A 16,338-nucleotide genomic window follows, 5' to 3' on the forward strand; every position below is an offset into this window, starting at 1 on the left:
TAGTTATATGTCCATACTATTTTTAGTGGCACATTTTTTTATGCCACAATCTAAAAAAAACTTTTTTGACACATTTTGCCACATAAATCACAAATTTTACAATATAAAATAAAGTTCAATAAAATTATAAATATAGAAATCATAATATTAAATACAATAGATAATAATATAAAATTGTCAAGTGCAACTATAAAAAGTAACGAAAACCATCTATTTATCCCTAGGATTCTAAAAAGTACTCTTAGTACGTAGCTTTTTCATAATGTTCTATATCGTGGTTTCAAAGTTTCCTCGTTGGCAGCCAAAATCTTTCCACATAACTTCTAGCTTGTCTTGTTTTCCTATGATGTGCTTTTCAACTTCTTTTCACATTTCAATCAACTGAGTTTTTCCAACTTCAAGGCTCGCTCTGAATGATTCCAAAACCCCTTGGAATCATGTATGGTTCCTCATTGTCATCTGTTATTTATAACACCTTTGCCATAAAAGGATCGACCAAAGCACTTCCATCTTATGTAAGTTTGTAGTTCTTCAATTTTTTCTTCAAAAAGAAAATAAGAAAATATTTTAAAAATAGGGCAATCAATTACAGACTAAAAACAGATTTTTGTATACACTTACGCTAAAAATTGTGTACAAGTCTAAACCTACATCTCTAAAGGATGATCATAAATCACAACCAAGGTAGGTCACAAGTAAAGCAAATCTATAATACTGAATTAAAATGACTATCATCCCACTTAGAATGCAGATTATTATTGAGATTATATTAAAATAAAACAGAGAAAAAAGTGTCTATGGATCAATCTCACCCAACCCAAACTAAAAAACCTACCTATTTTTGACATTTAAAAAATAGACAAAAAGGTGGCTATTGATCTACGCTAACTACTGAACTAAGTTTATGATTCTTCGGTTGTGATTTACTAACTGCAGGCGTGCGGGTGCTATTTTCTCAAGCTATGTTATTCAAAATAATAATACCTTGTATGCCTGCCATCAACTATGGCTTACAAACACAATGATTTTCAAATTTTATTGTAGCATGACGTTGACAAGCATTCTCATCTATGGCTTAGTTCTATTTATAATAGTTGCGATCAAAGGTAATTCTCAGCAGTTATGATCACAACAGTTTGCTTTTATCTGAAGCCCAGGTTCAACCGGTTAGCAAAAAGACAAATGAAAAAATAATAAATTTGAGCCCAATAAACCTTACAATCCAAGCTTATCTTCTTCTTGGTAATCCGGTTCACTCAATTCAATCCACCTGCCCCTCCTGAAGCATGTATGATATGCAAATATAAACAACATGAGAATATCAAAATATGAAACAATAAATAAACACAAATCACGAGCAAAACAAGCACATACTACCTTCATTTTTTGACTTTCCACAAACTTATAAGAGATGTTAAACTTGCCAAACTTTGCAATGCATACCCCCGAATCTCGTAGTCTTTATCGGTTTTCTTGAACCCTCAATAGTATAATTTTCTCATAATCATTAGCTTGTCTTTGTACACTTTGATCTTGCTTTTGTTCCCCATTAAACCTCTGTTAAAAGTCAGACTTAGCAATCTAGCTGAAGTAACCGAAACAACAAAATAATTATGCACTAAATTACTTATGATGGGGTCCACATCGTAGTGATAATACTGTACAATACCAGATGTTTATGAGTTTGTTGCTTGGTTGAATTTCCTAATTAGCATCGATGAACAAAAGAAAATATAATGCATTTACCTATAAAAATAAAAGATTAACAAAAATATATTAACAATTACAAACTGCTTGAAACATATAGCATACACCGAATACATTTATGCAGTAGGGGCAAGAAAACGGGTTTGATAAATTGGGCCAAAAGGTGGGTTATCATAGGTGTAACAGGTCGGTCAAAGCACTAATTGATTTGTAAATCTGTTGTACTTCACAAAATTTCATAATACTCGAAAAATAAACAGATTACATTTCAAACATTAGAAGGTAACCTTCTTTCTTTATCATTTCATGCTAGTAAAACAATATGAGAGTTCAAACTAAAAAAAATACTTAAAACATAAAAGAACTTACTGCAATTTGATTTTGAGCTCTACAACTGATTATGATTATTGGAGTAATGTAATTGTAATTTCCAAAAAATAATCCAACAATGCCCTTTTAATAGTGATACTACAATATGGCTTGTGCTGTAAAAAGTTTGAGCACAAGATTGGACCCACATTTTCTTCATGCTGTTCCATTTTGATTTGCCTTCCCCTTTAAAATTGGTGCTCTTTAACCTTCTCATAAGCTCAATGTTCTATACAGACCATAATATCAAAAGGGTTAAATATCAAAATTGATGATTAAGATTGACTATTTGCAGCCTTAAAGCCACCTTATATGGAACAGCTATTCAGACTTCATATTCTGTTTAAATCAATATAAGAATGTAATATCTCATAGACATTTAATCGAACACGTTATGTGCACACAGTAATATGAACAGATAATCCAACATTCATGATAAATAATACTATAACAGTATCAGATTTTAGTAAATTATAACATAAATCGAGCAGAAATGTATAATTCCAAAACAACACAACCAAAGTCGAGCAGACCTAAATTCAAGCTGAACCCTTGAATTAAGATTCTGAACCGATCATAAGAATAAGCATTCGAGAGACGAATCAAGATACACGAGCCTCTGGGTACGAATACATGCTAGGGTTAGAAAAAGAAGATAATATCGAAGCCAGAAGTTAAAGGCAGTCAAAGCAATTAAGAGATTATAGCCTCTCAAAAAACAACATGAATATGTCTAATTTTGATCGGTTTGATTAATCAAGCGTTCAGTTGATATGGTGGCTTAGTCTCTTTGTCACGAAATTACCCGGTATCGATACCCAAAACCACCACATTTTCTTGTTTAAATTTAAACGTAGGTTTCTTTTTTCTTTTTTTAATAAGAAAAAACTTGTTTTAATATTTGGATAAAATTTTTGTATTAGTTAACAAAAAAAGTTTTAAAATGACGACGGGTGGTGGGCGACGGGTAATGGTGGTGAGGGGCGCGGGCGGTGGTTGATGGAGGCGGCATGCTGGTGGCGGTGGTGGGCGGCTGGCACTAACGATGACGGTTGGTGGTGGGTGGTGATGGTGGGGGGTGGTGGTGGTGGTAGGGTAGTGGAGGTGATGTAAGGGTGAAAGAGAGTGGAATGGAAAATAAACATGGGGTATGGTTAGAATGAAATTGGGGTGTTTTAGAGGGAATAGAATGGACTAGGTAATGGGCCATTCCATTCCTTTGATCAACCAAACATACTTTCCTCTATTCACTCACGATGAGTCATTCCATTCCGTACTCTAATCCTGCATATCAAACGTTACCTTATTAATTTTGTTTATTATGGTTACATGTTAGTTAGGATTAATCAACAATGGTCAGTTAGCCTTGATGCTAGCTAGTAAACGAGTTCCAATAGGCTCAATAATGGTCAATGCTAGTAAACATGATTAATGGTGGTTATTGGAAGTTAATATTGGCCAATGACATGTAATACTGGTTAATTAGGAGAATGATAGTCGTTTAGAGGCAATTTTTGTTAACGATTCCCAATTTTATTTATTTATTTTTTGTTGTGTGTGGGGGGTGGGGGGCGGGGTTGTTAAGACTTATTATGACCCAACATGTCTCATTAACACATGCATCATGTAGTTGTCTCATTAGACCCATCATAGTCACTATTGGTTAATCGAGTCAGGGTTTAACCGGAAGAAGCCTCTTAATTTTTAAAGAGTAGAGGTAAGTATGTCTACATCATACTCTCCTCAAATCCTACCATAGCTTTGTCACTAATGGGATTTACTGAGTACGATGATGATAGTTAATATTGGTTAACAAGGGTTGGTGATGGTCATATATAAACATAAACGACCCAGTGTAACATAAATTTGTCATGTTACATCAACCATGGTAAACAACTATGAGTTTATATCGGTCAACGGTTGTTGTTATAGCCATACATAGTTAATATGGTTTATTTAATGCCAAAATTGGTTATTGATGGTCATTTGTGGCAAGTGATGATCAACTAGAGTCAAGTATGGTCAATATTGGCTAGTTAAGGTTAATGTTGGCTAATTAGGGTTAATGACGATCAACGATAGTTAGTTAAGGCCAATATTGGTTAATAATGATTTAGCTAGTGCGAATATTAGTTAAATTGAGTCAATAATAGTAAAAAATGTCAACATTGGTTACTTATGGTCGCAATTAGAGTAATTTATGATCAATATTGATCTACAATTGTAAAGTATCATGTGTATTGGTCAATATCGATTAACGATGCCTAGTTAATTTTTGAATATATACATTACCTACTTGGGAAAAATATATATTATTTTATTATAAGATACTTATTAAAAAAATATTTTGTATTTGTGAATAGGATAATATAATAACTATAACGTTTTCTCTCTTTTTTTCTTTTTTCTTTTTACGTTTTAACCAACTTTTTTTTTTTCACTTTATATCTTATGTAATAAATTTTATTTTATTTATTTTTCTTTTTTAGAAAAGACATATAATAAATTTATTAGTTTATTATAAATTAAAATTAAAATTAAAGACCTTATCTTCCTTAATCCTTTTCAGTTCTCAGATTCCCTCCAATCTCAAATGCAACTGTCAAAAGTTCAATTTCCCTCCATAATATTATTTCTAAACTCTAATGATTTAATATCCTCTTGCAAAAATTTTAGATTTCCTAGTCCACTGGAATGCTATAATCTTAATTTTTAATCAAAATTTGTGTCGCTATTTGTGTCCATCGATGACTAATTTTATTTTGTTGATTGTGATAGGTTTTTATCTGTTTCTTTATGTAGTTCAATCTGAAAGCAAGATGTACTCTTTAGATATTGAATGCGTTAATCTATTATCAAATCAGATTCATATATATACATTGATTGTTGGGATCTGAATTATTTTTTGATGTTGTGTTTTGAGGTAGGGCCAAGCTTTTAACTTGGAAATCAAACAGAATTTTTAAGGATTTTATATACTCTTTATTGGGATAGTTAGTTTACCTTTAATAACAAATTTTTACGTACAATGTCTAAGGTTTAAAAAGAGTGCGGAACCTAGACTCTTTGTTACAAAAAAAAAAAAACGTTTTTTGTCATTTTGATGATGATACCATTTCTCGTTGGAACCTCCATACAAGTACCATATTGGTATTAATTGATTTTGATAAACACAAGTCAATGGAAAAACTACATTTAATAGACAACATTATAAATTTGCTAAAATGTGTCAACCAAATTAGTCACACGCAAAGTGATACTAAAAACCTAAACTTGCGTGACACAAATGCTAAATGCCACTATAAATAACGCCTCGTTTTGAAAGCTTTCAGAAGCAATCCCAATCTGAGAACTGTCACCATCGTAGACACCTAACGAAGTTGACGAATTGAATATTCATGCCAAAAAAAAAAATAAAACCTGAATATATAAAACAAGATCTGAATCTAAGTCTAAAATAAGGTCTGATGAAAGCAATGAAAGAAAGATCAAAAGATTATAAAAAAGACTGTCAGATATTAAATATAATCGAAATAAAGTCAAAATTAAGCTAATTGCATTTCATTGAAGATATGATCATAAAAAAAGCAAAATAGACAAAATAGAAATAAAGTAACAGATTAACAAATATGCTAAACAACTATTCTAAAAAACATATGAAGCACTGAATATAGTTATAACAGAATTACGGTTTCAATTGAAATACCAAAGTTTACATATAAATCAGATTACATGATTAGAATTACATGTAATCTGATTTGCGAAGATTGATCAATTGAACCTGTGAATAGAATTACAAAGATTGATCTATTAAACCTGATTGAACCTATTAATCGATTGAATCCAATTGAATCTGTGAAGATTGAAACTAATTAAAGCTGTGAATCTGATTGAATCTGTTTAGGTGAGATGATTGAATATGTGAATCAAATTACAAATGTTTGATAGTAACCTGGAATTTTGATGGATTTGGATGCAATAGATGGGATGATGACTACTAGGGTTAGAGCATTCTCATCCCACCCCTTATCTCTAAACCAAAAATTACACTAAAACTCACTATATTTTCTCTCTCCATTTCAATTAAATAATACTTTTTATACCTTTTATCATTACCTTTTCTCTTTCCATAACTCACAACCACTTTCAAAATATATTAAAAAAATTATAGGAAATGAACAGTAGCTTTTCAAATATACAGAAAAATCACTACTTTTTCTAAAATATAAAAACTTTTCACTCATAACACCCTGAATCACTATCTAAATTATAAAAACACCTCTCACACAAAATAAGGGGTTGGATGAGAATGCTCTTAGAACCAGTCAGTTGGGTGGTGATAAAAACGTAATATTGATTTTGAATTGGAATTATTAAAGTAATTAAAATAATTAGGAATTGCCATGTGGCAATTTGAAGAGAGCTGGTTAAATATAAAAATGGAATTTGTTGAAAAATCCATTCTTTTATTATATAGGTAGATGTTTGGTCCTGCTGTCTACCTGTAAACATATAGGATAACCATTTACTTGAAGACTGAAAGTGACTGGGGTGATTGAATCTAAAATTGTCTTCTAAGTTATCATTTGGGAAGTGATATTATTATTCAGCTAAAAGCTTTTTCGATGCTTAAAATATTTTCAAATGAAAATGGATCAAACCTTTGAAAAATTATAGATGAATTGATTTTGTGTGCCTAACGTGTGAAGTTATTAGGCTAAAAAGACTTTTGAACAATCATTGATGTGTATGGTACATTTCCATGACAAGTAAAAGTTTGAAGTGATATAAACTAAATCTGCTAAACTTATTGTGGAGATTCATTTTGAAGATGTTTGCATGTCCCTAGATACATCTCTCTGAATGATAGGCAGAAAAGCAATTACCTAGTCATACACGAGCCCGTTAGTGTCTTGATCGCCAAAATATTATATTTTATTGTTAAAAAAATTATGTGTATATATATATATATATATGAAAATTATTGCAATTTAAATTTGTTTTTAAAAGCTTAAGGGGCACCAGGGAACTACAGGGGTGGGGCATACAAATAAGTCATAAACACCCTGAATGTAAGGCTTGTAAGTCCGGATGACATGTAAGTCCAACGTTCAACCTTAAAGCTTAAAATTATTTTTGTATAGAGAAATTTTTTTGATCAAACACTAGGGGTTGGAGTCAAATTGGGGTGATCTGGGGAAAGCCAAATACGCTTTGAGAAGAGATAAGGGGCATCATAGGTCCATAAGTGATGTCCATATAAGCTTTATGCCTAACTGAATCTAAGCATATCATTAGGGCAATGAAAATCATGCTAAGTTTCTAATTACCTGCTATCAACCTTTTCACTATGTCACAATAATGCTGAAAATGAATAATTGTGAAAGTATCATAATCAATATGATTTCATGTTCGGATCTTTTCTTAAAAGGGTTGCTTGTTTTAAGATAGCTGAAATTTGATCCCAAAATATGTTAAATCTACTGAATGCCAGATGGGTAAATCATTTTGTGTTTTAGTTTAGTTTTTGTTCTAATTTTATTTTATTTTTAATTTTTAATTTTTACCTCATGATTGCTTGTGTCGAAACAAATGTCTTTAAGAAATCATTTTTTTAACATGAATCGGGATTATTTTTAGATCATGAAATTTGACGATTGCTAGTCTTGATCCATGGGCCATTCTGTTTGGCCCAACGTGTTCAAATGTCGTGTGTTCTCGGCCTAGCTCGCTTGGCCAGATAGTTGTTTTCGGCCCATCGGGGTTCTCGGCCCAGATAGATGAGTCTTGGAAGTTTAAAAGACACTCATTACTCATCATCATTCATTCTTGAGACTTGTAAACATCAAATCTATCTGAAATCACCAACTCTTAATTATCAATCTTATCTTGTCTCCATCAAAACTTCAAACGGATTTCTTCAAAAGGTAAGAACAATTAAATCGATATCTATCTTTGTTTCATTGGTATGAAAGTTTTGAGGTGGTGTTGGTATGATTGGATCATGAGATATGATCGGTTCACAGGTTCAGTGTGAGAGATTAGGATCTGTTTTAGTATGTTTTGAGTTATCTTTTGAAGTTATTGATTGTGTTTTGAGCTTTTGCTTGTAGCTGCAGGTTTGGTCATCAATGGTGATTGGCGAAATGGAGAAGATGATGGGTTGTGTCCAAAGATTTTCGGTGTTGATTGACCGAATTCTCTTGGTCAACCAAAGAACTCTTTTGTAACACCCCGGCTAAAGCGGAAACGCCTGAGTGTGATGTACAGATTGCTCAAACACACGTGACACTATTAGGTGACCATAATAACATTATTTCATTTAAATCTTCATGTAACACAAGTTTATCAAACAATACAAGTTGTAACAAATAAATAAACAAATGATAAGTTATTCTTTGAATATTCTATAGGCATGCTATGTGTCTTATAACTTTCATCCTCGTATCTTTACACCTGTAACATATGTATAAAATAAAGACAGCTACAAACATAGCTGGTGAGCTTCCACAGTTTAAATACGTACGTAAAAACCATACAACTCATGGACAAGTGATAAACGAGCAAGTAAGTCCTTTCCAATTGGTAACAACCAACGTACTCGGGAAATCGCGCAAGTAAGGTCCTTTCCAGTTGATAGCAATCAACGTACTCGGATAATGAGGCCCTTTTCCACTCGATACAAATGGACCGGAGTGCAAAGGGGGGCGTATGATCATACTTAATGAGGCTTCCCAACCGTGCAAGTAATATTCATGCAAGTAATATTTGTGCAAGTAATACAAGTAACACACAAGTCCATATACGAATTGTAGTTTTGTAATAGAAGTGACAATACTTGAATTTCAATATGGTTACATATGCTACCCCAAAACAATAAAAATATTAAAAAGGGGTGGTGAAAAACTCACCTTGAAATTGAAGATAAACGTTGCAATGAAAACCGAAAGCATGACAACGAAATCGAAGCGGTCGAACATGCGTTAAAGAAATCCGAAACGATTGAACTTCTCGAACTATAATTAAAACAAAAGCAAAGTCTAACTATCGGGATTGAAAAGGTTAAAATTATTTTGTTAACGGAGTTAAGCATTATTTAATGTAACTTTTATTATTTTATGGCATTTTTATATTTTAACAATATTGTTTAAGCTTTAACGGGTTTTAACGATTTAAATTAATATTTTATTAATAACTTAACGCTAATGCGAGAATTATGATATTTGCGAATCACGGATTTTAACTATAGTTTTATCTAAAAAAAAATGATTATGTTTACAATTTATCAAAGGTAACGAGCTATAGTCAACGAAACGGAAAAATAAAATAATTTTATCGGGTTTAATGAAGGCAAACATTAGTTTTTAGGTGAAAAATGTTAAACTTAGATATATACATAATTTATTTATGTTAAAATGATTTTATTTGATTTAAAATAATTTTTAATAATCTATTTGGTTTATTTAATAATAAAGACGACTTAAAAGAATTCGGTTCATTTCCGGTCGGACCCGGACTCAACTTTAGGTTGGGTTCGTTTCCGACATGGTAAAAAGTATTATATTTTAGAGAGTGAGATGAAAAGAATTAGTTTTATATGTTGGATAAATAAAATAACTAAACCGAACCGAATAAATACATAAGCGAGTCAAGATCGTTTTTGATGAACTACACTATTGTTAAATAAATAATATAACATTAAGTTCTAAACGACACGAACAAGCAGAAACTAAAAACATATCCGGAACAAGAACTTAGATAATAAAAGAAGAAATCTTGAACTTCACGGTTTGACTTCATAAATCAAAGTAGGTGAAAATCACCAAAATGAGAAAATAACAAGAATCTTTTGTAAATTGAGTTGTGAGAAAATGGGAAGGAATTAAGCTCTATTTATAAGTGAAGTGAGCTAGAGTTGTTTCCATTGTATTAAATTAGTCAAAATACTTAATGGGTCATGAATGCCATTCAAAACTTGTAATCGGTCATAAAAATTAAATTGTAACCTACAATTTATATTCAAACACATTTATTATCATCATAAAGAATTTTGACCAAAATTTAATGTAGTAGGAATGTATTTTTCTTCATCTTTTAAAACCAACTAAGTAAAAAAAATGTGACATAATTAAATAATAATAAAAAAACTGTACTTTGGTTATACGTAAGTAATGTTATCTATCCGACATTTGAATAAATTATATATATATATATATATATATATATTAGTAATGGTTAATATATTTAAATAACTTTAGGAAAAGCTATTACATATGAAATATGTAACATATGATTGTATTTATAACTAAATGGATCACCTCAACTAATAAAACGGGTTAGTTTTCAAAATATATTTACTCTTTAGTCCTTGAACTTTGAGGTGCAATCTATATGAAATAGAATTTATATAACTTGGATATTTTTATATTTTACCCGCACAGTTTGCAAATTGTTTTATCTTTAAAACATTGACTTCCGTTAATTGCGCAAAATGAATTGAAAGCGACAAATGATAACCGTAAATCCTTGGAATTCAATACGAATAGAAAATGAAGGTATGATAAACGACGAACAAGAGTACATTAAAATGAAAAACCGGGTCGGTTTAACGAACACAATACTAACACAAAAATGACGAATGTCACATGAAGTGAAACTTGAGAATATTTAATAATATATATATATTTATATATATTTATAAACAAAAACCGAAAATTTGAAATAGGTCGGGTTTTCAGATTTGAAAAGTAACGAATGTTACATCTTTGGTCAACAGACATCTCGAAGAGTTATTGGTCAAACCTTGACCAAGAACCTATCTGGTCAACCGAAAACATATCATGCTCTATGTTTCTGAATCACTTGAACAAAAGAACTCCTATTATTTTCTTTAATCAAAGGCATGAGTGTCTACTTCTATTGGCAAGTAGCATAGCTTGTGCTGGATTTTTAGTTGGCTTTAATATATCAGGAATAAAGGTATTAAATAAGACACTCAACTTCCAAGTGTCTTTTCCGAAGCCACAGTATATACGCCGAAAGGAAGGTTTAGATATAAAGTATGGAGGAATGGATGCTGATCAATCAGGATGGGGAACGGGTCCCACTCTAGAAAATGGTACATCAAGTGGCGGCTGGGGAGCTACTAAATCTGACCAAGCTCAACAGACGGAAGCTTCGAACGCATATTAAAGAGCCGCGGTTGATATTACTAGAATCAAGCAATAAACCAAGGGGGAGAATGTTGGGCAGTATTTTGTAGTTTATGCTTTGTATTGTTAGACTTAGTTTGGGCTTAATTGGGCTTTTATATGTAAACCGAAATCTATTGATTTCGGTGGGCTTTAGTTTGTTTTGATCCTAGGTTGGTAGTCTATATATACGATGTATGTTTACATTTGTAGGGTTGTTCGTCTAAGTTGGTCGATCACCGTGTAAGGTTGTTAAGGGCTTAAGCACCCGACGAATTAATATACGTGTGTTTTGAAGCTTGTTCATCGTGTTCATTGTAATTGTTTTGGTGTTATAGAATCTGCTTCTTGATTAGTTTCCGCCTTATCGACGAGTTATTTGATATCACATTGAAAGATCCTTTCACGGGACTTACACTGTGAAATCCCCAAAAGGGGTGTTGCCCGCACAAAAGAAATGAGTGCACAAGTGCATATACATTTCTATTTTTATATTTAGAAATTTCATAAATATTTTACATGACGAGTTTACATACACACATGTTTTTGTGTATATATGTATATGATTAGGATACTTTAAAAACTTTTATAAGTCGTGAGAACTTTGAGATCCACTAAAAGGCATGTTTAAAAAAAAATGGTAGGGAGTACTTTCGTTAAAAAAGAGGATTTTTGTTATATATGTTGCATGCATTTATATAAGTTGTTGCATTTATACATGTTGTAAGTCTGTAACATGGATTTTTTGTCAATTAAAAAAAATCCTTTGGTGTTTTTTTCTCCCACTAAAATACTCCTAAATGTGTATAAAAATCCTTTGGCGTTTTTTTCCTCACTGACACCAGCATCCCCCTGCCCAACGTCACCAGCAAGAGCGATGAGAAGGTCGGCGAAGAGGAACTTAAGGCCTTTGATGCTGAATTCGTCAAGGTGGGTCAGGCCACTCTCTTTGATCTCATTCTGGTTAGTAATCTCCATGCTTCTTTTGCTTTTATTCATTCAATTGATTGATTTTAGGGGTTTTGTGGTTATTGTTTAATTGGTATAGTTTAATAGCCCTATTATTAATTTGGTGAAAGATCTCTAGGGTTTTGTTAGGAACAAATTGTTCAGATTGATAGATCTACAAATTTGGAGGTTGATTAGGGTTGAAAGATTGGGGATAACTATAATTAGGGTTCTGTTCGGTTTGCTTTCACCAGTCTAGAAACGGAAGTTTACAAACCGGTCCTCAACCTGTGGTTTCAATCGCTTTGAAACTGGTCTCAAAAGAGTACTGATTCGGTTCTTTTTTTGCGCATGTTTAATACAAAAACCAATTATAAAACATTTGTTTGTTATTATATAATCAATAAAACATTTTTTTGTTATTATATAATCACTTTCCAAACATTGCTTTGATATTCTTTTTGATATGGGAGTCTTTTGATACTATTACTTTGATATTATTTTGATACAGGAGTTGTTTGAAAACTATTATATGTTTGATTTATTTGTAGTACTTGAATATTTTCTGTGTGATTTTATATAAATGTTGTTTGAAAGCATTATTGTATGATGATTGTGTGTTTGTGGTACTTAAAAGTGTTTTATGTGTTTTGCAGGCTGCTAACTATCTCAATATCAAAAGCTTACTTGACTTGACTTGTCAAACTGTGGCTGATATGATTAAGGGCAAGACACCAGAAGAGATTAGGAAGACATTCAACATCAAGAATGACTTCACCAGAAGTTACAACCACCCCCATTAATTCTAAACATTGAACCTACCTCACTCCTAAAGCCGCTAACTTGGACCTACTTTTAACCCAAAGGTATCTGCGAGCTTTAACTTCTCCCACCAACATGTTATATCCAATTGGTTTGCTCGTGAAATTCAAATCATTCCTCGCCTTCCATAAGCAGCAATCCAAACCGCATGAAATGTTTTAGCCTTCTTTCTTTGGAACTTCGTATAAACTTCTGAATGTCTCTTGTACTGAAAGCGTAAACCAAAGGTGCCTTACACCAATTCGTGATCAGCGTGTAAATCTGGTTATTATTATTAAGAAAAGAAGTTAGTTCAAACGGTAAAAGCTAAATCAGTGTTATTGACCAGACACCACCATTTATCAGTTTCTATGAAATATTATATCAAAATTAGAAAATTCCAATAGTTCACGAAGAATAATAATTTAAAAAAAATTAAATCATTTTTGAAAGGTTCAAACTACATATTCTGTGTTATTACGTGATTACCGGACATGGAAGAATCAAGTTAGGTACTAACCAAGTGTTTACGTCTTGATTAGACAACGGGTGACAAAAAAAGCCGAACACAACGGCAATACCCAAATAATTAGGGACATGTATTGACACGAGTATTTGTGTATACCGTATAATCAACCCAATTCTTGACTATATACTTGGGAGTTCTTTTATTTAAATTGTACAGTTCCTTTTTATTTAAATTGTACATTTACTCTTGTCGAGTGATGCTTCATTCTAATTTTGAGATATACATTTGATGATTTTGTGTACATTGTATGCTATTTGATATAAATTCACCTTTTATGATTTGAATTATCACTAGATTAATATATTTTAAATATTTCATGGTGATGATCATATTTAATTTCTTATAGTTGTTAAAAACATAAAAGAAACGTAATTGGAAATCTTAACAGATATTTTTTTTAGCAAACTAATGGAGATTATCAATAGAGCAATAGTTTTACAATCGGGTATTTGACTAAAACTACCAATACCCACTCCACCAGTTTTAACGAAAATTTTGAAAGGAACCACAAACAACGGTTGAGAAAAAAAAGACAAATCAAATTGACAGGGTTTATTCATGAGTTCGTTTAAACATTTGTTTTTATGTCTTGAGCATAATTTTTTTTTTCTTCCAAAGCCCTTAGTTTGTATAAATAAATCTTAATTAATAAAGATGGTTCATGTTATAAAACATATACATAACTACATATTTTAAAAGTATATGAATAATAAAATTTAAAATGTCCTCACCCGCTCGATTCCAAATCCTAAACCGGATCAAACCGTTTAGTTATGAAAAATGAACTTCTTTAGCGACAGAAGATGATAAAGGAGACGTGAATGCTCTAAATGATACTATTCAAAATCCTATCATGCATCTATTGCCAAGGTGTTGGAGTATTGTAACAAGCACGTGTATGACGACGCTGCCCGGAGTAACCAAAGTAGATGAGTTTTTAACCAAAGTAGTGAAACTATGGCCAAGGTGTTGGAGTATTGTAACAAGTACGTGTATGACGATGCTGCCCGGAGTAACATCACTACTGTCGATGAGACGAGAGAGCTTGATGCGCGGTTTGTTGATGTCCATTACGAGACGCTCTTCGATCTTTTTCGGGTTTGTGTTACATATTATTTACATTGTCCTAATTGGCTAATTCACTCAAATTTGACAAACAAAATTTTCAGATAAACCTAGTATAAACAGTTATCTTATTTTAATATTTATTTAAGATTTTTAATCATGAGATTTCATAATGGCTGATTTTATTTCAACGCCCTCTATACGTCTCGTATAGGTTTAAAAGAAAGGTACAGACATTATGTCAGTCTTCTGCTTGTGTAAAAGTTTGTCTGGGGGCATGTATACTATGCATATAGGTCTATACGCTTCGTCTTGCTTGTTTCCGGGATCATAGACGACATGGTGGGTCTTTACGGGGCATATGATCACGGAAATCAATACGTTGTGTATATAGACCTATACGGTGTATATAGGGCGTCCAAATGAGGATCGGACATCTAAATAGTAACGCCTTTTAATAATAAACTTAAATGGTTCAATTCTTTGAGTTAATGGTTTTTTAAACAAGAGAATGGTGATTTATTTGCTAGTGCGTCCAGGCCTTTTCTGTTCTAGAAAAAAAATAGAGAGGGCGTTTAATTCAAATCTGATTTCTAGCTAATATTGATTAATATTTAATCTTGTATTTCAAGTTTTCTTAAATAAGATTCATAAAAACATAGTACGGCATTCATATAGCTATGAAACCAATCGAATCAAGTCAGCCGGTTTGACTTTAATGGTTTAATGACCCGATCAAGGGTTTGAAGCATCAAATCGGTGGTGTAAATTCAACCGGCCGTTTAACCTTATCCTTTGTATTTTTTCTTTTCCGACTTTAAGCATATATTTTTTTAGAATGACGATTTTCTTGTGTGTTACGTCATTGGAGAGCTCCATTGCCTCACTTTAGCCAGATTATGTTGTCTTAGCCAGCCTCACGCTGATTTTAGAGTTTTGCTTGGGTGTTTCCGGGAAACAATATAGTGTATATGCATTACATTAAGGAGTACCAGCTTTATTATTTTCATAAATTTTAATATAAAGCAACAACTTTGAAGTAGAAACAAAAATCGGCTAAGATCACCAAAACGGACCTCCAACCTGCTAAAATTGGCCATCCTGCATACCCACCTAACTCTGCCGTTTGGTTTACCGTTTTTAGAAATAGTAACGGCTCGACGTAAATTTTGTCTAAACTGGTGATGTTATTATCAAATCTAAGAATATTTTGATAACTGAACATGCATGTATGTTGAAAAATGAAAATGCAATATTGTATGTTACAGGCTGCAAATGAATTAAAGATAAAAAAGCTATCGGATGTTGTAGGCGGAAGAATAGGTCGATTGATGTTAGGGAAGAGCGTTGAAGAGATACGTATCATGTTTAACATCAACGATTCTTGTGTTGATCATCATCCTCCACAAGAAGAGTTGAATGCTTGGGCATTTCATTAGACTTCAAATGTTCTATCTTTCAAGTCTTATCTATGGTGCTTGCTATATTTAATTCTCAAGCATATCTTTTTAATGTTGTTTTATACATATATATAAATATATAATGATGGGGTTCTTGTGAAAAAACATACCTTTAATGCACTGTTATTACAGATATTGTACGTGTTTGTAACAATGTGACATACTAATTAAACGTTGTATTAAGTTTTGAAACGAACAGGGTAGAGACGTTCAATATGACTGTCATCGAGTAGCGGCTTCCGGAGGTGGGCTACTTACGAAAGATTGG

General features: G+C 32.2%; 1 protein-coding gene across 1 annotated transcript; it reads left to right on the plus strand.

Annotated features, from left to right (window-relative positions):
* Nucleotides 1–14,502: 14,502 nt before the first annotated feature.
* On the plus strand, nt 14,503–16,049 carry LOC143615406 (SKP1-like protein 12). The gene is made up of 2 exons (XM_077088534.1): nt 14,503–14,643; nt 15,879–16,049. The coding sequence occupies exons 1-2, from the start codon at nt 14,503–14,505 to the stop codon at nt 16,047–16,049; spliced, it is 312 nt and encodes a 103-aa protein (XP_076944649.1).
* The last annotated feature ends 289 nt before the right edge of the window (nt 16,050–16,338 follow it).

The sequence above is a fragment of the Bidens hawaiensis genome, unplaced genomic scaffold, assembly GCF_021521415.1.
Source record: "Bidens hawaiensis isolate Kalapana, Puna unplaced genomic scaffold, B.hawaiensis_p1.1 tig00042878_1, whole genome shotgun sequence".
Lineage (NCBI taxonomy): Eukaryota > Viridiplantae > Streptophyta > Magnoliopsida > Asterales > Asteraceae > Bidens > Bidens hawaiensis.

Coding starts and splice junctions, on each gene's coding strand:
- LOC143615406 (XM_077088534.1), top strand. CDS start 14,503: ATGGCCAAGGTGTTGGAGTATTGTAACAAGTACGTGTATGACGATGCT. Junction 14,644..15,878: donor CGCTCTTCGATCTTTTTCGG/GTTTGTGTTACA, acceptor TGTATGTTACAG/GCTGCAAATGAATTAAAGAT.